This window comes from Rhododendron vialii, chromosome 5a (assembly GCF_030253575.1).
Source record: "Rhododendron vialii isolate Sample 1 chromosome 5a, ASM3025357v1".
NCBI classification, from domain to species: domain Eukaryota; kingdom Viridiplantae; phylum Streptophyta; class Magnoliopsida; order Ericales; family Ericaceae; genus Rhododendron; species Rhododendron vialii.
The window spans coordinates 33,245,998-33,260,972 of NC_080561.1; the positions used below are offsets into that span (position 1 = coordinate 33,245,998).

Sequence of the window (14,975 nt, forward strand, 5' to 3'; positions counted from 1 at the left end):
TTGGCTATGAGGGCGATGAGCATCGATCGATACCACATAGCATAATTGTCGCCATTGAGGCATTTTGAAACCAGAACAAGCCCTGGATGATCAGAAGGATGGATGAAATAGGGACTAGAGGTGTCTACCATGGATTCACCTTTCTGTCTAGAGCTCTCCTCGGGTGCGGTCACGGTGAAGGCGTGAAAGGAATTGAATATTGTAAAGGAAAGATCAGTGCTTTGAGTAAAGGAGAGAAGTAAATCAAAATCCACCACAATGGTGCTTTGATACCATAATAAAATTGTGTAGAAAGAATGTTTCAGTTATGTATTACCAATGGTGATTACAAACATATATACAACCCTAGCACTAGGTTTACAAGGAAAGGATCCATAATCAATGGAACGGAATCCCCAAATCAGTGAAACAGACCTAAAATAGAAAATAGAGAAAAAGAAAACAAGATTAGTGGGATATTACAATATATTTTCTCTAACATTTAACCACACTGATTCACTCGAGTCTCAATCTCCCTCCGAACCTAATGCCGAACGCACTCACAGATTCTGGCGAGTCTAGATTCCAGTGAGGTTTGCACATTCGGGCCATTTGTCGGCGAAAATCAGGTAACTTCCGTTGTGTTTCTGGTAACAGTCGGGTTTAGTGTTGTGTATTCTGGTAGAAATCATCAGAGTTCCTCCAGAGTTGTGATCGGGGTTAATGGAATAGAAATTTCAGGGGCAGTTCAGTAATTCACCAACCCGCTTCACTAACGACAGGGCCCGGAGGCTCAAATCCCCTTGCCATTTTCACTCCCAAACACCGGATTTGAGTGGGACCAGGATATCATATCCGGGCAGCTCCAAATCCGGGATCCAAACAGGCCGCAATGTTCTGTCTATGAAACGACGCCGGTCATAACAAACAGCTCCTGCTATGCGCATGTGGAGGTCCCCTTGGCCCGTACCCGTTCGTGTAGTCTCCCTCGACGGCTCGATCCCTGGTAGCTCAGAGCGTCAGACCAACCTCACTACCAGATCTCTCTCCCTCTCTCCCAAAATTCAGATCCAGAAGGCTTTCGATTCTGTCTGTAACTGAGAGAAAAAAGTCATCAAATTATTGTTCCCTTAAACAGCAATGGACAAGTCCAGTGCTTTGGACTACATCAACCAGATGTTCCCCACAGGTCATCTCTCTCTCTCTCTCTCTCTCTCTCTCTCTCTGTGCGTGTCTGTACCCCGCTGAATACATTCCCAATGTATGTATCTTCTCTTTTATTTCTTCTCGATTCATTCTCCAATCAAGGCCCATGGTTTTTGATTTTTTCCTACACTCCGTACATACGTAGTTGCATTTTTTTTTTCCGACGTATACTTGATACTTAAATCCGAATACGCTATTCCCACATTCGCAGTTTCTGTGCATGGAGAACATAAAGGGAGAAAAGGGAGCCATGTTTGTACTCTAGGAAGCCCTCTAGAAAGACCATGTACTGCTAAAGGCTGTTTAGAATCATGACATCGCCTTTGATTGACATTTCCGTGGGTATGCACATAGATGCCTAGAGGATGAAATGTTTCTAGGAAATCTTTGTCCAAGGCGCCAGCCTTCAGGGCTCAGAGTAGGTTTGCATTGTGGCCGCCTTGGGTCCCCAAGTATTGATACTAATCACTTCCTGGTTTTCTTTAACAAATTCAAGTAGATGGCACAGTGGTAGGCAGTGGTGAGCATTTATTAATCAGTCTCGAAAGTATTTTCCCAATGATGTACAATGCTGTTTTCAGTCCAAGTTTTATAGGCTTCGAGATGGAGTTCTTTATCACATTGCGCAACACTAATTTTAACATGCAATGAGTACATTAATCGAAGAAATTAAAAGCATACAGTGATAGGGATAATGATTGAATCAGGAATCAACAGCCATAGATTTCAAGAACACCATACAATCCATATATTTTGCACAAAAATTAAGCAATCGAAAGACTGTCTAGACCAAACACATAAAGGTGTTTTCCAGCTAGACAAATTATTGAAACATTGATTAAAGGGTTCTTCCATACTTTTGAGGCTTATTAGAGTGATTGCTTCACAATCTCCAAACACCATGGGGATTAGTGCTATTCTTTTGTGGCATAGATGAAATAAACTATGATCTTGTACAAGTGTAAGGGCGAAAGATCTGGGGGCACGTGACCCCTTGGCTAGATGGATCTGCCCCTGGCGCAGACGTTCTTTCTGTTTATTTTTACCCAATAGTTTTCAATTGTGAACCTTGACATCTTTAGTTTGAAAAATCATACTCCCTCCATCCCGCAAGAATAGTCCATCATGAAACAACATGCAATTTTGGGATATAAAAAATAAAGTACTTCCATGAATCCATGCATATTTTTAAAATTTCTTGATACAAAATTAGAGATCTCAATTAGTTCTTTAATTTGGTGTCAAAAAGATTTTAAAATTGTTAACGGAAGTACTTTCTTTTTTAATCCTAAGATTGCACATGTCTTTGTGGGATGGAGGGAGTAGTAACTTAGGGGTGGTTCCTTTTCTCCTGGGGTTCAAAGAGTTAGCGAGAGAATAAATGTATAAAAATTTGCAGGTGCAATACAAAAGTACTTTTGCTGTAATTGGCAATTGTTTTGTAGTATTGCACCTTTAGATTCTCTTTTGATTCATTTTACAAACACGATTTGGTAAAGATGCCGAGCAGGAAACTATTTTTCCTTTAAGCTGTTCTTGTGATATCTTTTTGAGTTTGGCTTTAAACATAAGTAGGGGCCCCATGTTACAAGCATGTCTAAGCCTTAAAATGTTTTGGGTCGGCCTTGTTCTTGTCGATTTATTCTTAAGTGCTCACTACCAATAATTGTTGTGGTTTGCTGTAATTAAAAAATGGAAAGTTTAGCACTTCCTTGTCTCATTATTTTTTTCCTATTTACTAGTCTCGTCTTCTTCATATGAGATTAGGCAAGACTACCAGCATGCAGTTAGGATATTCTTGCAAAATTAGTATGGTGCACATTTTGGTTCTCAGAAAGCAAGAACTATTTGGTAATGCACAACTGTCAAGACTAAAGATCCAAGTATTCCATGCATTTCCCGGTCAAACATTTGACCCTAATTTGTATGTATGAGTGTGAAAATGCCAATATGAAGCGTAAAGGTGGGTAGTTTTAAGGAGGTTTGTGAATCACTGAATCTTAAAGAACAATTTGGGGCCAGTTCTATTGCTATCCATGACACTAATAAGTCAGAAGTTGTGTTTGTTCCAACTATATTAGAGGTTTTATGCGATTCAGTAATATTGTTTTGCAGATTGGTGTTTGGGGTCAGTTCTAATGCTAGCAGTGACAATCATAAGTTGTTTTTGTTCCAACAAAATTTGCTGTTTCACGGGATTCAGTGACATTGTTTACAGATCTGAGATCTGTATTTGCAATTTTGAACTTCATGATAAAACTTTTGGGAATGATGCTTTTGGTTCAAATGCAGAGGCTTCCTTATCTGGTGTGGAGCCACTAATGCAAAAGATACATGGTGAGATTCGTCGGGTTGATGCTGGAATTTTAGCAGCTGTTCGTCAACAGGTTATAGTCTTTGGTTACTATTATTTTAAACCGTGTGTCAATTGAATATCTTGCATTTGTGCTTCTATGGTTTGACAAGGTTGTAAATATCACTCAGTTGGCATAAAGTTATTAACCATGGATGGAAAAATGGTGGGAATTTGCAAGCTTGTATTAGTTGGGGACATTCTGAATCTGGTTGCGACCACCCCTCCGAGGAGTGTGTTTTTTCTTCCCTTCCCTCTTTTTGGCTGGGGGGTGGGGAGGTTGGAGAAAAGAAACCGTGCTTTACAAGATAGGTAGTTTAATAGATGGCCATATGCTTTGATTGTTTATTGTTTAGTCTCTATTGAAGATGACTGTTACACTATTTCAAACAAAACTGCATAATATAACCCAGTTTTGAGATACGTGTTTTAGTAATATCATTGAAGTTCTTTAATATGACAATAGCTATATATGTAGTAATATCACCATGTCCATCTTTCCTATTGGAAAATATATGTCCAGTATGTCAGTACTTTCATCCTATGTCTTAGGAAAATGGATTGGTAATTCATTTGATGAAATACCATGTATTATAATTTGTATGTTTGGAGGGTACTCTTGCATTATGAGAGAGGAGATAGTCTGTTAATGGAACCTGATAACACGGGTTATGCTCTTGGACATTTCAGCGTGTTTTCCTTCTTAGGGCCTCACTTCTCCCCTCTATTGCTCAAGATTAATTTGTTTCACATATTCGATGTACTTAAACTACCTAATATTGGGAAATCTTGATATTGGAGGGGCTGAAATTTTAGTTTGTCTTCCCAAATTTTAAGCATAGCTTTTCCTCCGTTTCATATCTACCTATCTAAACCACACCAGTGTGAGACTAGTTGACTAAAGTCTTCCTTTGATTTTAGGATAGCCTGATGAAATTTAGGAGAAAGAATGCTCGCAAGTGCTCTTGAGATGGGTGTAGGCGAGGAAAACTGATAGGGTTAGGCCCATTGCAGCTATATGATAGGAAATAGCGTATGTAGTTTGTAGGTGAAGCAGGGCAAAAAATGTTGGGGTTGAAAGTGTCGGTTTGCTGAATTTCAAAGATACTTTTACTGCATCGTGTGGATGACAACCAATACTGTGGTTTGGGAGTTGAATCAATCATCAAAGCTTGTGATCAAGGGTGGTGCTTTCCGCCTATGGGGTGAGGTTTTTGGTGAGTTAAACATGGGCCGTTCTTGGCTGAGAATTGTAAATTCTGGAAACAACTTTCGCATATTTCTTATAATATTAAGGCTTTGTTTCGTAAAGTTGCTAGTTTTTTATGTTTTTCGTTTATGAAAAAAAAGAAACGAGTTTTTGTTTATTTATTGAAAAATAAAAACAAAAAGCATGTTTGGTGACCATAAGAGTTTAAAAATAAACAAAACAAAAGTAAAGAAGAAGCATGTTTTTAACCCAATAATGTACTGGATGTTTCAAATATTAAAGTATTGATTACGTTGAGTTAGAACACCAAACAGTGATCCGAACATTTTCCAGCACAAAGATCGATTATTGACTTTGAACTTTGGAAAAATTTACAGATTGTTGGGTCTATGTCCATGCGGCCTTCGATCATGGGTGCCAAAGACCCCTTCTCTTCTCCGATCAGTGAGTTTTAAGATCCACCCCATGATCGAAGACGAAGGAGAATCGTCAGTGGTGTCGTAGGTGAATTGCCCGAGAGAGAGAGAGAGAGAGAGAGAGAGAGAGAGAGAGAGAGAGAGAGGGGTCTCGTTACGGCTCTGTGTTTTTTGGAGAGAGGGAGATCTGCTGGTCTGTGACTGTAACTCTGTAAGTCTTTAGAGAAGATGACAGGTCTCGTTACGGTAGCTTCGTGTTTTTTGGGCTGCTGAATGTGTTTACAAAACAAATGAAAACACAGTTTTTGTGTTTCTAGAATTTCCGTAAATTAGTGGAATTGATTATGCATTTTGTAAACAAAAGCAGTAGCACAAACATGTTTATGGTGCCTGTTTCAAAAAATATCGGAAGCAAAAACAAAAAATTGGAAATAAAAACTTTTCCAAATAGAGCCTAAGCTTTCTAGAAATAGCCACATTGCATAGATCTTTAGATCTTGTAGATGTCTTTTAGTGTATAATCAAAACTGATATTTATTGAGATCATAGGTTTGAAGAATGTTTGTGCCTAGTGGGGTTTGTATGGGCCAAAAACAATAACTAGTTTAAATTTTCCAGATTAGGTTTATTTTGAATTTCCTAAACAATAATGGTTCTCAGCCTCTTTGGATTACCCTGTAATTTTTCGCGAGCTTTCTCTTTGTAGCCTAGCTTTGTTCAGGAAGCGGTTCTGCATTTTGTTGTTGTTAGAATAATGAAGTCTATGTATGGTCTTTTTTTGGGGAGAGGGGTTGTGCTTTTGAGGACACTTTTGTATCTAATTGATTGTGGTTGTGCAATAGTATCCATGGGGTTCGAAAATAATTTTCGAGGCATATTCATTTTCTGGCGGGTGATGTTCTATGGTGATGTTATGGAGTCAGGTTTGTTGTGGGAGAAGATGTTGGAAATGATGCATCTGACCAGTATGTCCAATAAGGAGGCAACTATTCATTAATATCTCAAAGTGAATGGCACTATTTGATTCTTGGCTACTCTGTCCGTGGAGACCTCAATGATTGGCGAGATGAGGGAGTTTTTGGGGCTTATGGAATGTTTTTATGCTATTCGTTGCAACGCTTACAGAGGAGATTTTATTAGATGAATGATATCCTAATCCAGGCTCTTTGGACTTAAGTTTCCTTTAGGATTACTTTACATGGAAACGTGTTTGGGTTTCTAAAAGGCTCGTCCTTAGTCTGCCATATTGTTTTTCTTTCTTTTTTTTTTTTTTTGGTGTGCCGTGATGTCAATGCCTGGAAATTTATTTGACCACTTAGAATTTGATCATGAAGAGACAAACATGTGTTTACCGGCATTTTATGTACAAGAACGATGAGTCCTCAAGCCATCTTCTTATCTACTATGAGGTTGAACGACAGGTGTGGTCATGGATGCTTCTCATGTTTGTCTTGGAGTGGAATTTGGTATTTCCTTGCAAAGTGGGATCTTATGGTTTGATAAGCCTTTGTTCCATTCGTCAAAATTGTTTGATGATTGGTTATTGTAAGAGAATATACAAGAAGAAATTTATTCATGCTTTACTGTCACCTTAAAATTAAGTGTTCTTGGTGAGAGAATATTGAGTATTGCGACAGAAAATGTCATTGATGCACTTGTTGTATGTAGGGTGCTTGCACGATTTGATTGGTTTTTGTTTTGAAGGTAGGAATAGGTTATGCTTTCTTATTGGTTTTGTTATGAAATTTTGACTTTCAACGCCTCAATCATCCTTTTTATTTCATAGAAACAAACAAACGAATGATATGACAATCTAATTTTAAATTGTGAACTTAAAGTTGCATGCTATGGTGCTTGGATGCTTTAGCAGAACAAAATTGGTAGGACCACCAAGGGTGGTAGCCTAGTGGTTCATGGCTTACTCTCAAGTGGTTTGGGTGGTCAAGAGGTCTAAGGTTCGAGTTGTACAATCGACGCTCCCTCAAACTTTGTCCTCTTGCAAAGCTCGGCTGTGTTCCACTAGCCCTTGGTGGGGCGGTAGATGCTATGGCTCTTTGGTCCCTTCCTAGGTCTGCCAAGGGTTTGGAGTCCCTATGGTTACGCTCAAAGGAGAGTTGCTACGGTTAGTAGCCCCATCCTCCACCCTTTTTAACTTAGCAAAAAAGAACCACAATGGTAGGGAGATACACTGCTACATTTCTTGATCCACCCAAAGTTGAATTCCAACATTGCATACTACTCACGGTGTTTTCTTGAAACCCATAACTTGTTCATGATTGTTGAGGGCTATGTTTGTATCTTGAACTTGTCAAGGGTAAGGAGAATGAAAGGGGGATAGATCTGACTTGTTCACCTTCATTTCCAATGGGGGGTTGGATTTGTTAAGGCTACTTAGTACAGGGCCTTACCCACAACTTTAATGCATACTTTAACATAGAAGAGTATGAAAACTGAGGTCACTCTCGCTACTACCTCATGTGGTTGCCCACGTTTTATGCGCATCTTTTTGTGATGAGTTTCTTATGATATTCGTTTGTTGCTAACATTTCTTTTAATGCTAAACCACTGTAATTCCAGAGTAATTCAGGAACTAAAGCCAAGGAGGATCTTGCTGCAGCTACTCGTGCTGTGGAGGTTTGTTCATCAAAATTTGATCACTTAAGCACTTTTTTCGGGGACATCACTTTTTTGCAAAGCCGATTTTTTTCTGTTTAGAAAGTTCAACTTTAAAGAAAAAGCCCCAATATCATTGTAATTTTAACCTCTATGTGCTGCTAATGGGATCTCTTACATAAATTTGGTTCTGTACTGATATATATATATATATTTTTCTTGTTAAGCAGGAACTTATGTATAAGATCCGTGAAATAAAAAGTAAGGCTGAGCAAAGTGAAACCATGGTTCAGGAAATATGCCGTGACATTAAGAAGTTAGATTTTGCCAAGAAACATATAACGACGACAATCACTGCCCTACATCGTCTTACCATGTTAGGTTGGTTTTTTTTAACTCTCCTTCTCTCCTTCTCTCTCTCTCTCTCTCTCTCTCTCTCTCTCTCTCTCTCTCTCTCTCTCTCCATATACATATAGATATGTATGTCTATCCATATATCTGCTCTTGAACCTCTGACTTTTATCAACACGAGCACAACTGCATAACGAGGGCTAGTCTAGTTGTGAAGTGCCTTCTTGTATTTTGACTGTAATCAAGATTGTGAGATTCAAAATTTCAGAGTGGTGAAAATATGTGTGTTATGCCACTGGATAATTGGGTCATCCAAAATTCTTAATTTTTGCCGAAACGTCCATTATGCTATGGTATTGGTTTAATTATTGATTGGCAAATTTTCATGTAGGAGGTCAATATTGTCCATCCTTCAGCGGTCATAGTTTATGTACACTATGTGCAAGCCACACATGGGTTATTATGCAACAAGCTGGGTCTCTGTGATATCTACTACCTAGCTTTAGGGGGAATGTTAGGAGCTGGTGTTTAATATCCTTATTGAGTGAGGGTAGTTTAGTCTTTTGATATTTTGTGACTCTATCAACATATATATTAAGCTCATTGTGTGTTGGGGTTAATTAACACCCTAACCATATCCATTCACGAATACATCAGGAGCAATGAATGAAGTTTGGCCTGACTACACAAGGACTGTTATATGGTACTCAGTTTTGAAAGGATACGTTGGAGTTGTTTGACGTCACTAGAACTGATTTAGCAGTTTGCACGTCCGTAATGAGTAGAGCCATATTTGATACGTTCTTATCAGGAATCTTGCATGCCTTACTTTTACTGAATTATTTTTGACATTGTAATGATCCACAACCTGTTTAGTTCCTTGAAAAGAGCTGAAATGAACACTGAATACCTACTGCATCACACGCTTTGTGTTTAATGGTAGTCTCTGCTGTGGAACAACTTCAAGTAATGGCTTCAAAACGGCAATATAAGGAGGCAGCTGCACAGCTAGAGGTACCATCCTTTGAGTTCACGATTCATATTTGCGCCAGTATGGGTTGGTGGTTTTGTAATTATGTCATTTCGTCACCTTTTTCCTTTTATTGTCAGCGTGCATTGAATTTTGCATTACTTCTTTATCGTACATTTCCTGGCCCTTTTTATTTTTAATTTTTTGTAGATGAAAGCAGCATGCCATTGGTAACGTAACTTCTAGAAACCTAACTTCTAGAAACCTTTACATTAAGATGTTCTTTCACTAACAAGCAAAATTCCTGTGGATACCTATTTTCCGGGCTGCGCACCTTAACAATTCAGTTCTGGACGAGTTTGGCCCTTTGAAAATTTACTTAAGAGGAGGAAATGTGGATCATATCCTTTTTATGCATAATCAAATTGAAGAGAGCTAATACTGCTTCTAAGTGTAAATTGTAGTTATTTACAATGCACATCCCTAAGCCATTGCTGTATTAAATAAACATGGACGTGATATTCTATTATTATTCATATTGTTACTTGAGATGTAAGTTAAGTCGTGCCTGACAATTTCTTCTATTTTAAATATACATTTCTTATCAATCAACCCAAAAGAAAAAACAGAATGGGATGATATGCTTCTTTAGGATTATCTATAGTTCACTGGTCAACAATAGTTTATGTGGTGTTTGGTATATTTGGCCTTGCTGCCCTTCCCACTCTCAGTGCTGCGAGATTGAAGTATTTTAGAGCTGGAGTAGTACAAGGATACTTTCACCAATAACCTCATTCTGGCCATGGATATCGTACCCTTGTCCGAGGACTTGTGTCTGAAAGTGTCCTTTATACTATTATTTCTAAGAAGAGTCCATGCAACACAGCCTTTAACTACTTGTCCTATCATTCTGGCCCCAATTTCATTGATTTCACCTTGCCCAGAAGATCCAGCAACCAATAACCTCATTCTCTAGCAATTTGCTGGTTAAACCTGACCATATTGAAAGCCTAAACCTGCTTCCACCCAAACTCCTATGTCCTTTGACTGGAAAATCCAAGGTTAAAAGCACCTGCCCACCCTATTTGATTGCAAGGAAGCCTTCATTTGGTTCCTTCTTTCATCACGTGAATTATATGCTAAGAAAAGTTCTTCACTTGCTAGGAGTCTAATGCAGTGGTTTATTGTATACAACGAACATATATCATCACAATTGTCTTTCTCACCTTATCAGTTGGTGCTGATAAAGTGTACATTGTAATAAGCAACAATTTGTATTGTATGCTACACCAAATGAATTTCGGAATGAAGGGGCTGAAATATGAAATTGCAAATAGATTAGATGAAGAACTTGCTACCACACGGAGTGTTGTCATTTCTACTATGATGTTGTTATTAATGTTGTGGTTGTTGCTTATGTTGTCTTTGGTATTGTTAGTGTTAGTATGTTTTTGGGTTTCTGAGAAATGAATAAATACAAGGTTGTTTTTTTAGTGCTAATTAGCAGTTATTTTGATGGTTGATCATTGACTAAAGTCGGTTTCTGTCCTAGATTATATAAGAAGGTGCCTTGAGAAAGTTACTGTAAAATTAGATGATAGAATTGAGACCCAAAAGTTAGGGTTATTTCTCATTGATGTGAAATAATATATACAACACACAAAACTAATTACACTATGGTCCTAGAGAATGAACTAGTTACACTATAGAACAACTAATAAACTAATTACAAATAAACCCAAACAGTTCCTGAATCTATTACTTGATAAAACATACTAATTCTGTTCTTTTCAAAACCTAAAAATTCAGCTCTTGATCCAACATGCTTTGGTCATTCAGTTCTCGTTAAGCTTCAACTCCTGTTGTTACGATCCTCTCTTTCCTACAATTTGTTCTTTAATGTTTCTCACAAATACACTTATTACACAAAGTGGATTACTGTTGGAGACTGGACGACGTATACATCGTTTTGGTAGATTGACCTTGATGATGTAGTCAGCAGTATATCCATGCAGATGTGCTCCTCTATTTATCTGTTGTGCATCATTTCACGGAAAGTATAGTACAGTGAGTACTTGTTCCCATATTCTAGGATTAGTATTTGTATATAATTTATTTTTATTTTTATTTTTATGTTGAGGGTGGGGAAGGGAATGCCTTGTACAAATTTTTCGTTTGTATGCCATGGTTCTTGTGTAGAGCTCTGGGCAACTGGCCTGTGGCTGGATATTTCATTTTTGTTGTTTGGGAAGGCTTGTACCGGTCAAAATCAATGGTTATTTTGTGGTTTTGTTCTTCATATGAAGTTGCATCCTGTTTGCTAATTTTCATCTGTAATGGATTTCAGGCTGTGAACCAGTTATGTAGTCATTTTGAAGCCTACAAAGATATCCCTAAGATCACTGAGCTCAGGGAGAAATTTAAGAACATCAGGCAAATTCTGAAGTCACATGTGTTCTCTGATTTTTCAAGGTATGTTTGACTTCTTATGGCAAAATACTTGGATTATCTTTCTGTTCCTGTAGTTGGCTAGTACAAAGAATGTTAGACATCTTTTTGGTTCCTTTTTGTAAGATTCATTTTCAGGAAATTCTTACACTGAGGAAATGTTCTGGTGATGTTCAACTGATTTTTTTTTGGTTCTCTATTTTTTCATTAGAATTTATAATAGCGGGAACATGTGTTTCCAAAAGTTTTCATTATTCGCGAAAATCATGTTTTAGTAACTCATCTAAATCATATGATGCTCATTGAAAATGAGAATGCACTCATAGCCTACTTTTTCTTGAGCATTGACTACTATTCTCGTAAATAGCCGTGGATGAGTTCCAAGTTCATAATGGAGAACTAAGAATCGCCACCAATATGAAGACCGTAACGCCTTATATTTGAAAATATACAACAAATGTAAGCCAAATATCTACCTTGATATTAAGTTAGAACCAACTTTAAAGACTGTAATGCCTTTTATTTGAAAATATACGACAAATGTAAGCCAATTATCTACCTTGTTATTAAGTTAGAACCAACTTTAAAGACTGCAACGCCTTATATTTGAAAATATACGACAAATGTAAGCCAATTATCTACCTTGATATTAAGGTAGAACCAACTTTTAGCTTCCCTTCGTTAATAATTCTTGCAGAGTCTACCTTGATATTGTAGGGCTTTCCTACATCACTTCCAATAAACGAAGTAATAAACTTAGAAGTCAGATCTCTGATGTAGGGGATGTCGGCAATTGGGTTCATGGATGGGAATTTATGTAGTTTTTCGTCCCCTGTAATTGTACATGTTTGAAATTCAGCTTACTTATGCCTTCTGGTGCTTTTCTTTTCTGTATTTATGGATCTAGCCAAACATGGTATATGAAAGCTAACAGATGCATCGGAGGAATATGTACCTTATTGACTCCTTGTTGCACATGCCTTCGAGTTTCCTTCTCACCCTCTCTCTCTCTCTCTCTCTCTCTCTCTCTCTCTCTCTACCAGCTTAGGTACAGGGAAAGAGACTGAAGAAAGCAATCTACTTCAGCAGCTTGCAGATGCTTGCTTAGTTGTTGATGCCTTGGAGCCATCAGTAAGGGAGGAGTTGGTTAAGAATTTTTGCAGCAGGGAGCTTACTTCATATCGACAGATCTTTGAAGGAGCTGGTCTGCACTTGGGTTTAATTTTGTTTCTTCCCTCGCATATATGGTTGCTTCTGATGACCATAATCTTGTTATTTTTTGTTTTTTGGTTGCGATAACTGTTTCATTAGAACTAGCAAAGTTGGATAAAACTGAAAGGAGATATGCTTGGATCAAGCGTCGATTAAGAACAAATGAGGAAATCTGGAAAATATTTCCTCCTTCGTGGCACGTTCCTTACTTGCTCTGTATCCAGTTCTGCAAGTTGACAAGGTCTGCTAGTTATTGTTTCTTGGTTTTAATATTTTCATATTAATGTTACTGAAGAAAACATCATATGAGCATGATAAAATTAGGTAGTGTTTGGTCCATTGAAAAGATTTTGGGAAGGAATTAATGTTGTAGCTTGGCATTCCAAACATCAGAATCAGCATTCTAAGTGAATGAACATTCCGTTCCAGCGTGCAGCCTTCGTTCCAGTGAACCAAATGCTGCCTTACAGTACCCGATTTTGGAACAGAGGGATGTGTCACGAACTAAAGCGCACATGAGAATAACATACTGCAAAACCAAGAAAGGCCTTTAAAAGTTATCTTAATATGGGGTTTTCTGTTGCTATTTCATGCAATAAAGCACATAAGGCTTGCCTGTCTCCTTTGTTGTTGGCACATGAATCACCTTTGTTGTTGGGACATGAATCATGATATATAATCGTTTATTAGTTCCATTTGCATCTTCTAGAAAATTTAGTGAGGTAACAGAAAATAATCACAATGGCTCACATAAAACATTATCTAGTTTTCTACTGCATAACCTACATGATAGGATGTTAGTCTCATTTTCAGTCTTAAACCTGTTAGATTGTACTGCACAAGTAGAATGTATTTTTTTTCTAGGTTTATCTTTAACTGCTTGTGACTTTCTTTCTCTGGTTCTGTATTACAGGACGCAAATTGTGGAGATCCTTGATAATTTAAAAGAGAAACCTGATGTTGGGACATTACTACTGGTAAGTTACGTGTTTATGTGCCATTTATCCACAGTTTCTGTGGCAAACTAGTCACCCCATCTCTTTTTATTTCAATTATAGAATATAGATTGGTCTGGCTGTATCAACAATGACGTCTTATACCAACTTTTTGGATCAGGTGCAGGTACCCTTGTATCCTGTTCTGTCATGTTTATGGTCATAGTTTCTATGCACCATAGGCCTATTGGAGTATTTAGTCAACATCCTCTTGTCTATCCCTTCTCCTGCCATTGCCTTTCCATGTACTAAAAAACCTTTTCCTTTTCTCTCCCTTCTCAAAAGAAAGAAAGAGATAATTTAAGACTGTTAGAATTCCGTTGTAGAAAACTTTGTTCATCATGGGTTTTGTCTTTTTCACGTGTTTTGATTGTTTAGAATGGCTGGTGGTTTTTTTGATCCTCTAGGGATGGTGCGTTGACACTTGATGTTGTATGCTAGATTCTCTGGATATATTTCTGTTTATTAGAAACAATGAAACATCACCAAGGATGATTGTTTTTGACGGTTGTCTGAATTGGGCAGTCTATTGTGCTATATGTCTCCCTTGTCTTTTCCATATGTCTCTAGTTATGCTATTTCATAATCTTGTGACATTGCTATTCTTTGTTTTATACACCTCTCTTTAGCTGAGTACTGTAAGCTTTCTCTGGAATTGTGCATCCTTGCCCGAAGAGGATTTTTGATCTGTTTCATAACTCTTTTGTTTCTTTTCATTTGTGAAATCTCTTAAGTACTATTCAGTTTACTTTCTTTCAAGTTCAGCAGTATTACTTCCCATTACTTGGGGCTTGCTCCAAGGATATTCCTTTCTGAGTCAAATGCGGGGGCATGTTTTTGAATTTGTTTGACCTTTCGTTGGCAGTCCCTGATGCCATTCTCAATAAGAAGCTTTTCTCATCGGCATGACTCACATTCTAGTTGCTTCTGAATCTGATCCATTTTAAATACAAGTGACAATGTGACATTGGATCTACTAAAAATAGATGATATATTGTTTCCCAAGATGGATACGTTTCCTGTGAATTACTATTAGTATTGTGTACGATATCAGGGAAACAAATGATGTTTGTTCATTGAAAATATGGTATTTTTGTATAATTGGATTTACTACCCATTACAGCAACATGTAGTCCTATCCCTCAACTGGCAATATGGAGTGCTCTTAGTGGATCTGGATTAATGGTGGTATAAACACTTTGTTTCTTGACTAAGCCAAAAG

The 14,975-nt window shown here is 37.7% G+C and overlaps 1 protein-coding gene across 2 annotated transcripts in view; it reads left to right on the forward strand.

The window, feature by feature from the left end:
* Window positions 1-788: 788 nt before the first annotated feature.
* LOC131327250 (vacuolar protein sorting-associated protein 53 A) overlaps window positions 789-14,975 on the forward strand; it is a 32,448-nt gene continuing 18,261 nt past the window's right edge. The window contains exons 1-10 of one of the 2 annotated variants that reach the window (XM_058360307.1): window positions 789-957; window positions 1,020-1,168; window positions 3,478-3,572; window positions 7,742-7,798; window positions 8,008-8,158; window positions 9,072-9,142; window positions 11,446-11,570; window positions 12,590-12,750; window positions 12,858-12,999; window positions 13,672-13,735. In XM_058360307.1, coding sequence (XP_058216290.1) covers window positions 1,120-1,168; window positions 3,478-3,572; window positions 7,742-7,798; window positions 8,008-8,158; window positions 9,072-9,142; window positions 11,446-11,570; window positions 12,590-12,750; window positions 12,858-12,999; window positions 13,672-13,735 — 915 coding nt within the window. In that variant the 5' untranslated portion in view covers window positions 789-957; window positions 1,020-1,119. Of the gene's footprint in view, window positions 1,169-3,477; window positions 3,573-7,741; window positions 7,799-8,007; window positions 8,159-9,071; window positions 9,143-11,445; window positions 11,571-12,589; window positions 12,751-12,857; window positions 13,000-13,671; window positions 13,736-14,975 lie in introns of both variants that reach the window. The other variant, XM_058360306.1, reaches the window with a different exon arrangement.